This window comes from Antrostomus carolinensis, unplaced genomic scaffold (assembly GCF_000700745.2).
Source record: "Antrostomus carolinensis isolate BGI_N321 unplaced genomic scaffold, ASM70074v2 scaffold10786, whole genome shotgun sequence".
In the NCBI taxonomy this organism is placed as follows: domain Eukaryota; kingdom Metazoa; phylum Chordata; class Aves; order Caprimulgiformes; family Caprimulgidae; genus Antrostomus; species Antrostomus carolinensis.
This window is the reverse complement of record NW_010322506.1, coordinates 3017-15356: the sequence shown is the minus strand read 5'-3', so window position 1 is coordinate 15356 and position 12340 is coordinate 3017. Positions and strand designations below refer to the sequence as shown.

The 12340-nt window shown below is 37.5% G+C and overlaps 1 protein-coding gene and 1 non-coding gene across 2 annotated transcripts; both read left to right on the top strand.

The window, feature by feature from the left end:
• The first annotated feature begins 55 nt into the window (after positions 1-55).
• On the top strand, positions 56-12023 carry RABGGTB (Rab geranylgeranyltransferase subunit beta). The gene is made up of 9 exons (XM_010170255.1): positions 56-199; positions 405-512; positions 1590-1787; positions 3797-3902; positions 6071-6123; positions 6241-6351; positions 7938-8063; positions 8886-9035; positions 11883-12023. Exons 1-9 carry the CDS (start codon positions 56-58, stop codon positions 12021-12023), a joined length of 1137 nt encoding a protein of 378 aa, XP_010168557.1.
• Positions 662-744, top strand: LOC114818664 (small nucleolar RNA SNORD45). Its single transcript, XR_003766232.1, has one exon. It is a non-coding gene; the product is annotated as a small nucleolar RNA SNORD45 (small nucleolar RNA).
• Positions 12024-12340: the final 317 nt, after the last annotated feature.

Here is a 12340-nt window from a genome sequence, read left to right as displayed (position 1 = left end):
GGCCCCCGCGGGGAGCCGGGGCCGCGCCTGCCGCCCGCCCGGGCCGGGCCCGGCCATGGCAGGACGGAGCGCGCGGCGAGGAGACGATGGGCGGTGGCCTCGGGGTCCGCGTCTAGCCGCGGCCTTCGCCCTGAGGGGCGCGTCCTCCTACTCTCTGCGCGGGGAAGGGCTCCGTCCTCCGCCTTTGCAGTTATTTCGGGCGAGTTGATGATTTTGCTGTTTCCTTCGTTGAAAGATTTCGTCCGCAGCCTTTCCCGGGGAGGGATTTAGCCAGACGGTGTCAGGTCGGAAATCTGACGGAGGCGCAGTTTCCAAACATTGCTGCTGGTGTTGAGTCAGTGACACCCGTGCAGAAACCTCTGGAACTCACAGTGCCACTGACGTTTTCTTGGTGTTTTTTACAGGGGACACCGCAAAAGGATGTTATAATAAAACCCGATGCCCCAAACACGTTACTTTCGGAGAAACATGCGGACTATATAGCTTCGTATGGAACAAAGAAAGATGATTATGTAGGTATCGATTTGTTTCAGTACAGCTGTGGTTTTACTAACACAACCCTTACTTGCTCAGAGTAAAGGGTTAGGTGCTTGCTCACAAGTTAATTGTTTCTTGCTCTGCCATCCGAAGTGTAAAAGAAGGATGTCTGTTAATTTCCCTAGGTCTGTGATGAGTTTTGGCATGTATTATCTGAGTATAAATTTGAAGATGATTATTTTAGCTCTAGAATTACTCTGAGATCTGAGAAATTAACTACTTGTTCCTTCTTCATCCACTAGAATGCACAAGCAGTATAGCTGCACTTACACATTGCTCTTTTGATGGGACAACATACTGAATCTCACCATAGCACTGCTTTGTGCTTACTAGGTTTGATAAACACTTTAACTAGCATCAATTTTATAGTCATAGGTTATGAGATGTAGCCCACAACAACAGGATTCCAGTTCCAGCAGCTGAAAAATGTCAACTGCTTATGTCTGAAGAAAAGTTGCAGTTACCTTTACTGCCAGCAAACTAACTCTAAGCAGTATTGCTTATCATTGTTCTTCTTGTGCTTAAAAAGTACTACATGTAGAAAATAATGTTTATGGGTAGCTTAAGTGATGTAATCAATATAAGAGAATTCACAAAATTCAACTTCCTAGTGCAACTTTAGGTTGTGGCAATTTTGGCAGTTGGAAGTAAGTTTCATTAAATGTTAGACTTGTTATTTTTGAGACTGGTTGGGATGATAATTTGCATGATAATTTGGATGACAAAGTAATAACTGATGATCTGAAGTGAATTGGTGTTTTAACTTTTTATGTGTTTAATTTGACATTGAGCTTGATACTTTGAACTAGAAAATACAGAGGAGGAAGAGAATGTAGTATGTGCAAATACATACATGTGCATGTGCCTGTATGTGCATGGGTATATACGTGCATGATGTACAGAGAATTTGTGAGTGTAACAACAGGAAGTTAAGGGGTTGGAAGATGGCTGACATACTACAAACTGTTTGTAAATGTTAACTAATGTATTTTCATTGCTCTGTATTGATGGTGTGCTTATCTGACCAAGAACTAACATAATGCACTACTTAGGAATACTGTATGTCGGAGTATTTGAGGATGAGTGGTGTTTACTGGGGGCTGACAGCAATGGATCTCATGGGGCAGCTGCACCGAATGAACAAAGAAGAAATTCTGGAATTCATCAAATCCTGTCAACATGAATGTGGTGGAATAAGTGCCAGCATAGGTCATGATCCTCATCTTCTGTATACCCTCAGTGCTGTCCAGGTAAATGTAACAGGGTAATTTTAGAAAAAAAACCAAACCAACATTTGTAATTAATGATATTGCTGATTGCAGATTTACGAACCAGGTACTGTTGGATGCCAATGGCAAAAACTATTTCAGTACCTTATTAAAAAAAAAAAAATAATCTAATGGACAGTTCTTGTTGTGTTCCTCAAATCTGCTTTTTTGCGTATAACTTAAAAATTATACCAGTCCATTGAGCATTTTATTTATTTATTTGGTGTGTACTCTTCCCCTGAGAAAAAGTATTTCTCAATCTTATTTTTTCACTGTAATTATTTCTATTATAGATTTAATTTCTTACTATGTCTTGTGTCTTTGGTTCGTTCAGGTTTTTTGGCTCAATTGCTTCTGAACAATTGCTTGATTGCTTGCATAATGTATCTCTAGTCCAGTCTTATGGAAGAAATATTTAAACGGTGTTACAAATAAATAAGTTAGCATCCTGTTTTAGAAAGGAAGTGTGTTGGATCTAAGGTATTGGATTTGAAACCCTTAGGCAGGACAGAAGAATGCTTGGGTCAGTGGTGAGTGTTGGTGTGTATTATTTGCTATACAGTTGGTATTTGTCACCACTTTAGCTCTAGAATTACTCCAAGTACTCTTGAGAACCAGGAAGCTGAAGTTTCTTTAGGCTATGACATTTCTGCTTTTCCAAACTGTCCAATCAAACTCCTTTTGGAAATTCTAATCCAGTATAAAGAAAAGGAGGTACAATTTGAGATTGTTTACTTTTACATATTGGAGATGTTAGTTCTTAAATAAATACTGATGTTACTAGGAGGTGTGTTCATGTTAATTGAAGGCAGCTCTAGATGTGCAAAGTTGAAAAGGGTTAGCAAGTGCTAATGTAAAATTTTTGTGGCAAACTTAACAAGCGTGTCTTAATGAGCATGCATGTTCTTCGTGAACAAACGCCATTTAGTTCTAGCTATATATCCAGAACGTTTAAAGCATCGTGTCACGTCTTCCTTTGATTACAATTAATAGTAATTTGTTCAGATTTGCTTTTTAAGGAGCATGCTATGTTTATGTATTTTCTCTTGGAGTTGTACGTTCTTTTTTACATTTCCTTAAGACTTAAATTTTATCTAACAATTGAAAGATTCCAGCTAACTCCAGGTACTCAAAGTCATAGTTGGTATTTTTCCGGATTAGAACTATAATACTGCTTAGTTTCAACTGTTCTTTCTATTTTGCTGTTTATAATAAATTCTTAATTACTCTCTTTGCAGATTATGCAAGTTATGAGTAAAAACATGAAGCCAGCTGGGTCTCAGAAGCAGTATTGTTGTTTTCACATGACATTGTGTCATATGGGACTATTGGTTCAAATTGGTGCTAGCTCAGAAAAAATTTGTACTCCCTACTACGACCTTTATTTTTCTTCCAGAATATATTGACTCTCTAGTTTGTGTCTAATCATATTGTTCATACTTTTTCTTAAATTACTGCAGTTTGGTTCTACTCATTATATTTAACAGTTGAGTAAATAAAAATCTTATAATTTGAAACTAATCATTGCTGACAGGCTTGGACCGTAAGTGATATTGGTAACTAGCTGCTTAACTTACACTTGCACATATCCAGGTGGCAGCAGTGCACAAAGTACAAATTTGTAAGTCTAGGATGTCATTATCCCATATACAAAATTAACCGTAATCAAATCTCTGTTCTACATAATGCTAACATAAAACCAAATAAACTTGATTGTGCTTTTGAAAAGAGAGCTGGAAGTTGGAAAGTAACAAAGCATGAAAGATTCAGCTTTAATTGCCTGTATTTTCATTTTAGAAATTCTTAAAGTTTGTAGACTGAGACAGGTGAACTGCAGTGAATGAAATTTTATTTTAATAAACCTTACCAAATAGTACTTACAGTCAATTAAATAAGGCCTTTTATAAATCCAAGATTTTTTTTAAATAAGGTTGTTGGGTTTTTTTTAATTTTTGCCTCTTTTTGACTGTTACTGTGTCTTTTTTTTTCAGATTCTGATCTTATACGATAGCCTCCATGTTGTTGATGTAAATAAAATTGTTGAATATATACAGAACTTGCAAAAAGAAGATGGATCATTTGCTGGAGACGAATGGGGTAATTTTTATTTTTTTAAAATTTGATGACTAGTTTTGACGTGTAAATCTGTGAACTTAAGCTTCCTTGGATGGTCTTGTTGCTTATGTATTGTACGTGAAGGCTTATTTTCTGAGTTAAGAAAAAGGAGGTTTTGTGAAGGACAGAGTTGTGTTTCATTCCTTTCATAAATATTCTAAATTTCAGTTCTGTTCTTATATTAAAAGTAAATTGTCCAGCTATAAAAGAAGAAAACTTTTGGGTATTTATAACTTGACAATACTTTGAGGTACTAGTTACACTATTCCATAAGGGATGTTTTCTGCTTGTGTGGTGGTTGCAATTGGCCAGCGCTTGGCTGCAGTCAGACACAGCCATTCACTTCCCCCACCCCCACTGGGATAGGGGAGAGAACTGGGGACAAAGGTAAGGAGGCTCATAGGGTGAGATAAAAATAAGTTAGTAACTGGAATAAAAAACCCCTTAAAATAATGATATTAAAATAATAATGATAATAATAACAATAACAGTAATAAATATGCAAATGAGCGATACCCTGTGCCATTGCTCAACACCCACCGACCAAGCCCGGCCCGTTCCCAAATCACGATCCTGGAGGAGTGACAATCCCGAACCAAAACCGCAATCCCGGGAGAGCCAGAGCCCGAGCCAAAGCCAGAGAGAGCAAGAGAGGAAGAGCCCCTCATGAATCTCCTGCCCATGGGGGACAGGAGATGGAACAGCCCCTTGGCAGAGCCCAATGCCCATGGAGCTGATTCAGTTCAATATTCCTCACCCCCTGAGGTCTTGCGCTTGCAGAGGGACAAACACAAAGTCCTTCACTGCCAGGGACACAGATGCAACATGGGGATGTTCTCAGTGTTTCTCTCATAACAAATCCTATACTGAAACCAAAACACTATTCTGGCTACTAAAAAGAAACCTAGCTCTCTCCCTCAGCTAAAAACTAGGACAGCTTGCTATTTCATGGCAGTCAGTTGTGATCTGTGTCTGTGTCAACTGTGAAAGTATCTTTTACTATATGGGAATGAGAAAAACTGGTTCTATACTCATGAACTTCTGTTAATAACTGATTTTGTTCTGTTTGTTCATAATTTTGTTATTTTGTACATAAATTCTTTATGAACAAAGATGGTGTTTTTAAGCTGTAGCATAATTATTTAGTCACTAAAAATACCCCCATGGAATACTTACATTACATTTTAATAAAATCTATTGCATATTACTCATGTTATTCTGTAAAAATTCAGCAGTCAAGATCATGGCAGCATATAGGCTACTGTAAAGGTCGCTGTTTTGCTGTGTGTTAAAATGGTTCATAGTTTGCAGCATCCTTTTTGTTAAAGTATTGAAACAAACGTACTGTACACACAATAGAATTACGTTATTTCTGAAAGGCAGTTACAGTGCAAGTGAAGGAGTGTGATACCTGATGTAGTACGGAGCAACACGTGTTTGTTTTATATGTTTCCACTAGTGGATTTCTTAAGAAGAAAAGTCTTGCAGCAGTTTGACAAAAAAAAAAATAAAATTTTTTTGTGTCTGGGTTCCATTTTGAGTTTTGACTTTAAGTATTAATTGCTCAGAGTTTGTGCTAGGAGAGTTAGATTGGTATGAAATTGCTGAGCAATCATTCTGCTATAGATGTAGAGGTTTTGGTTTAGCTTCCAGGTGTAAGTATGCAAAAGAAAACTTGCAACTTTCATCAGCCTTGCTCTAAAAACAAAAGTGGATTCTACTTCTGCCCGCATTTAAGGCAGATCAAGAGTTGTGTCTGAGTATTTTTGAGTACACTGCTCCACAGTTATCTAGTGATATCTATCTAGAGATAAACTCTAGAATTGTATACTTATATGTAAATTACCACTAGTTTAATGGATTAGGATATATATCTGACTATATACCAGCTCAAAATGAGTTGTTAACTTTTACGTGCAGTAAACATACAGATCATTTGAGTTGTAATGGACAGTTTCTAAATTACTGAGGAAATAATTCATGGGCTGGAAGAGGAAACAGTACAGGGGCAGTTTTTGGCTGATTTTTGTTGTTCAGTGTAAAACCTAGTATTTTAACATTTTGTTCCATATTTGCAGTGGTGATTTAAATGTATTTTTGTTGTTGATAATAAAAATACTCTATTTCATTCCCTACCCTCCACATTCTAGGAGAAATAGATACAAGGTTCTCCTTCTGTGCTGCAGCAACTCTTGCACTTCTGGTAAGTCCTAAATCATTACCTGCACAAGTACAGAATCTTCTTTGGTACTGCTGAAGATGTTGTAGTTAATGAACTTGGTAGACTATAAAGTGCATTAGTTGCTTTTCTGACTTGCAGGGAAAGCTGGATGCTATTGATGTGGGGAAAGCAGTAGAATTCGTCTTGTCCTGTATGAATTTTGATGGAGGATTTGGTTGTAGACCAGGTTCCGAATCACATGCAGGACAGGTGAGTTTTTCTTTATATAGAAATGTTTTAAATTAGCAAGTTTTACTTACTGTCCATAAATCTTTCTTTATGACTTCTATCAATGATGTCAATTGATGTACCATTCTTGTTTCCCAAATGCCTGATTCTAGTACCTTAGTTAAAATTAATGAAATCTGAGACTAGAGACTCGGGAGGTTCTAGTCTGGGAGGGGCGGGGCGTGGGGAAAGATCATATGGAAACAACTTTTAGGACTGTATTTCAGTCTTCACATAGTGATGTTGGAATAGTTAGCATGAGGATTTTTAGAAAATTTGAAATGGCTGTTAGTGGAGACATTGGACAAGACCTATCACTGTGTCTGCCACAAATCATAATTAAACGTAACCATTGTATAACATATTTGATATTTATCAGCTGATGACCTCAAATGAAAATGAGACGTGAACCTTCTCAGGGGGAGGCTTGCTTAACTTTTTGAGCAAAGTAAGTTTTAAGATGAGATGCCTAACTTGGACATGGGAACATTTACCATGTTTTGTTGCAGGTGCTAAAGAGTACCTTATCTTATGAGTCTTATCTACAGTAGCATTGCCCCTATGGTCTAAATGACTGGATTTTCAAGGAAGTCAGATTAAGTAGCTGAACCCACTCTGTTTGCAGCTGGTATTTCCTAGAGGATTAGGTCTGTTGTGCTTATTCGCATACTCCTTAAAATGCTGTAAAGGGCAACTCCCTCGCTGGCACAGTAGTTCAAAAGTTTTCTGGGAATATCACATTTATTTTGCAGTATTCTTGGACTGGCACATCCCTGTTGATGTGTGCTTTTGTTGGCTTTTGTTCTTCTTTTTTGTTGTCTTTTGGGGAGTGTGTTTTATTAAGAAAAGGCAATTATGAGCAGGCTTCAGTTGATACTCTGGTTTCTTGCAGTTTGTGCTTGGCTGCTTGCTTAGTGACTGCATGAAATGTGAACGAAGTATGCTGTTGCGCTGTAAATGTTATTTCCCAGGAAAAATTAAACAGGGATTAATCAGTGCACATATGTTACATGGCACATTAGAAGTAAGCTTGACATGACTAGATGTATGTGGGATTGCCAGGATAGTTAGTGATCAGGGTTATCCTGTTTCTCTTAGAGAATTTGTTTGGTCTTTAGTTTGCTCTCCACAAGCCTTAGGGTAAGAGGCACATACAGGAACAAACCATAGCCTGGATGCAGAGTTTTTATAACGGCTATATCCAGCCTGCAGAAATCAGTTTGAGTATTCTGGCTTAAAAGTCTGTAGTTTTAAAATAAAACTGTATGACTCTGCCTGATCGTTTAGGATCTTTTTACAAACCTTGTATCAGTGTCTTATATTAGTAAGATCTTACTGTTCTATAATTAAGTTGTGTAACTGGTACAGTTAATGTAAAAGCAACTGTGACAGTAACATACTTTTCTAGTGGAAAAGTAAAACTAATTTGAAACTAAAAGTTGAAATGTGTGCTTATTTTGTACCATGTTTCCATGAGTGTATTTGTGCTTTGAGATCTTCCTGCATTTAGTCTGCTAAACTATACTTAGTACTTAAATACACAAAAAAATTTATGTCTGTAATTTTAGATCTATTGTTGCACAGGATTTCTGGCTATAACAGACCAGTTGCATCAAATAAACGTTGACTTGCTTGGCTGGTGGCTTTGTGAACGTCAGTTACCTTCTGGAGGTCTCAACGGACGACCAGAAAAGGTATTAGGTGGCTTCTTTCTTTTGTTCAAACTTCAGTAGAGATTATTTTTTCTAAAGCTGAAGTATATCTGAAAAATGTTACTTCTATGAAATAGTTAGTAAACTTTTCAAATAAGTCAGTCCTTCACTTTGATTCTTCATTTTGTCACTAACGCTTGTTATGCAGTCCTTAGCTATGCTTAGTTTGAGTCCTCACTTTAGGAAAGTACACATACTGAAACAAGTGTTGTTGACCACTTGAACCAATATCCTGTTAAATCAAAGCTTGAATTTTCTGACATTGTGAATAATCTCTTCTGTAAGATTTGTACAAAAATTACTGTTGTACTGGATGTAAATCCTGGGTGTGATAGTGTTTCACATCACACTAGGAAATTGTGTAACCTAGAGTAATCTCCACTGGCAAACAGATAACCCACCAACACTTTTTCCCCCCCCCCCCCCCCCCCCAAAAAAAAATTAAACTAGTTGATACGAAGTTCTTTGTACTTACTACTGGAAAAGGTGCTGTGATTTTTTAACCTCTCCTACAGAAGGTGAAGGCTGTTTCAAAATCGCATTCTTGTGGTTTTGTTTCTTGAAGAGGAAAGAGGTTTGAAAAAGAGACTTTCCCTTTGTTAAAAAGGGAAGTCCTCCGAAAGGGAACTTCCAGGAACATCCAGGATCTTTCTTCTCTTTTAGCCCAAAGAAACTCTTTTTAAGTGTTGTTTCTCTGCAACAGTATTATGACAGCACATCTAGTAGTTTGCAGAATCACCAGTAAATTTTGTAACATCGTGTTTAAAACAAAATCAAATTCTAATAAGTTTCTTTCATTGCCAGTTACCTGATGTATGTTATTCATGGTGGGTGCTAGCGTCTTTGAAGATGATTGGTAGGTTACATTGGATTGACAGAGAGAAACTGCGCTGCTTTATTTTGGCTTGCCAGGATGAGGAAACTGGAGGATTTTCTGACAGACCAGGAGATATGGTAAATAATCCTTTACTAAATAAAATACACTTAACTGAAAATTTCAACTGGAAAAGTAAGTTTTCTCATTTGAGTATAACTCAACTCTTGATCCAAGTATAAGTGTTTTGCCGAGCCTGCAGTTCACTTTGAAGGCAAGAACGGGGTAGAGTTGCTTTTGAAGGCTTACTTGGGGAGCACGTGTTTGATATTGCACTATAGTATTCCCCACTGAAGGCAGTTGCAGTTCCTTACAAATTCCGGTTTGGTTCCCATAACACGTACCACACAAATTGTTTCTCACAAGATGACTTGGAAGATCTCTGTAAAAATACTGTGTTTGGTGGTGGTATTTTTGGAATGTGTGTTTTTTTTGGGGGGGATTTGGTTGGTTTTGTAAAATGATATGCAAGCTAGAATCCAGTGCAGGTTAAATAGTCTTCAGGCCCCTTGGTAGTTTTGCCTGATCTAAATGAGTCCTAAGATTTATTAAGAATACTTACGAAGAATACTTAGAATATATGCTAACTTTTGTTCTGTGCCAGCCCTGCCACTGAATAAATCCTCTCACTGGCATTTGTCTAGATAAGGGAGGAAGATGCTCTTGTGATAATATTATGAAGAGGCTGATGGTATGGATTTTCTGCTTGATTGAGAGAGCAGTTACCGTTTAGCTCTGGTTTCAAGCAGAAATAATTGAGATTGTCCAGGTAAAATGGCAAATAAAGTTCATATCTTTCAAGGGTGCTGGACGGATACAATTGGAAATATTAATGAGACCAGTGCAATTCCTGTAGAATATTTGACTGCTATTTGCTGTTTGTCAACTGTCAGGGAGAAGTCTTACCTGTTTTTATTGCAGCTGACCATATCCTCTCCTTTCTCCACAAATGCATTAAAAACTGAAGTAGCTTTCTGTTTCTTTGCAAGCTGATACATTATTCCTGCTTGGGGAAGGAGGAGAAATCTCTTTGGTCTGTCATTTGGAAAGTGTCTCGATGTTCTTAAAATGGGAAGGTTTTTATGTTTCTAAGGAGCTCACAGAAAGGCTTTTTCCCTTTTCAGAATTCTTGAAGAAAAGCCTAACACTGAAAGTCTTAATGCTTTTTTGGATTCAAGATTAAACTTGAACTGTTGAACTATTTTTGTCCTGCTCAAAGAGCAGCTTTAAACAGCCTTTCCTCTCTATCTAATAGATATCTCTCTGTGGGAGAGTTTTTGTATATTATGTTAGCACTCATTTAATATTATTATTGCCTGTCACCCATTGTTGAAGTGGGCACTGCCATAGAAATGTTGATGCGTACAGGTTTTTGCTTTGTTCCTGCAGAAACTCATTCCCAACAGACATTAGGGGTTTTTTTTTGTTTTTTGATTGTTTGTTGGTTTGGGTTTGTTTTGAGGTTTTTGTGGGGTTTTTGTGGTTTTGGGGGAGGGTTGGGGCGGTTTTATTGGAGGGGTGGATTTTTTGTTTGTTTTTGTTTAGTTTTTAGGTTCTAGTCTTTTGATTTGACGTTGTGATTGTATTTCAGTTTTTGAACCACTTGACAGTAAGACAGTTCTGTAATCTTTTTTTAAGTTCCAAGCAGCTAGTTACTAACTTAACTTGGTAACATGCTTATTAGTTCTTAGTTGTAATTCAGCAGGCTTTTCCTTTTTTATTTGCTTTAAAGAAAATTGCAGAAAGGAGCAGAAAGTGTAACAGTAGATACATCTAGGAGTCTGGTTTCCCCTGAACATACATACTGTTCATCAAGAGGTTGAATCTGTAACTTTATTTGTGCACTTCCCATTGGGGACCATCTCCCCTTCTGGGCCTGTCCATCAGTACAAGGAAATTCTGTCTTGCCATTCCTGAAGCATGCTGTTTATTAATTATTATTTTGCTAGGTACTTATTTATTTTACCCCTTGTCTAATGGTCACATACTCATTCTGAGAAGAAGCAAGTAAACATATGTCTAAGCTTTGACCACACCTGTAATGTGGTTGCCAAACCATTGAGGAGCAAGACTTGCTCTAGTAGTCTAGTTTGAACCTTCTAGGCAGTGATCAATAGTTGGAGATCCTGTATGTGGTTATAACGTGGTAATTCAGCTTAGTTCACTGCAGTATAGAACCTTTGTGATAAAATCCAGAAGTTCCACTAATCTGAACAGGATGTACGCTGCACGAGATAGCACAGGTACTTTTGGAAAGGATTTTATAGAATGGCAAATTAACTCCACTGATAGGATGCTTATGTCATGAGACTTCATAGTCTCTTGCAGTTATGTGGTGATATGTGCTTTTAGGGAAGGTTCATACAGTGAAGGAATACTTGGCTACCAAATAACTACTTCTGTCTCTTCTGGGTTCTTTCTTCCTTGTATTTTTTTTTCCTTTCAGTTTTCTAGCACAGTAGATTGCTGCTACCTGCTCAAGATTTTACAGCACAGTTCTGTGTTCTGAGACTATTAAAGAGCATTATAATGTTGCTGAAGAGAAAATGGGGAATTTACGGAAGTGGTACTTGTAGATGATCAAATTTACTTCTAAAATTTTTACTATCTTTGCTTCTGCTGCCCTATGACATGGCATGGTAATGGAGACACACAAGTGCTTCCTGCCAAATTCAGAGTTGGAAATCATCTAGGCAGCAGAAAAGAGATAAGCTTTTCTAAGTAAATCATAGTATTGTAAATGCGTGCTGTGGAAATTGTCTTGCCTGTGAATACGTGTCAGCATAAATGAGGAATGTTTGTTCAGTTGCATTGTCTTCTGCAGCCATGGAGATTTGCAGTTCTCTTGCTAGCAGACAAATGCTTCATTCCATACAAACAGTTGTTTGACTTTTGGAAACGGACACAAACTTTCTTTCTTCTCCCAGGTGGATCCATTTCACACCTTATTTGGAATTGCTGGACTATCTTTATTAGGAGAAGAACAAATTAAGGCCGTCAATCCCGTCTTTTGTATGCCGGAAGATGTCCTTCGAAGAATAAATGTACAACCTGAGCTTGTGAGCTAAGCTTCATAGAGACAAAAGGTTGACATGCCCAGTTGCTTTGCTTTTACTGATTTAAGTCATCTCATGTCTGAAACTGTTGGCATATTCTTCTTTGAGATGTGTTGACATTACAAAAGTAAAGCAATAGCTTTACTGTGGGCTTTTTCACTTTGTAAAATGTATCAGAACAGGCTGGTTCTACTAATCTAGTGTAATGTGTTGTTTGGTTGTATATAAGAGGTGTAGAAACATTTCTAATCTGTATCTAAACATTTGGGCCTTTGCTTTTTTTTTTTTTTAACATTCAAGTCAAAGCAATAGTATGAATACTTAGTTTT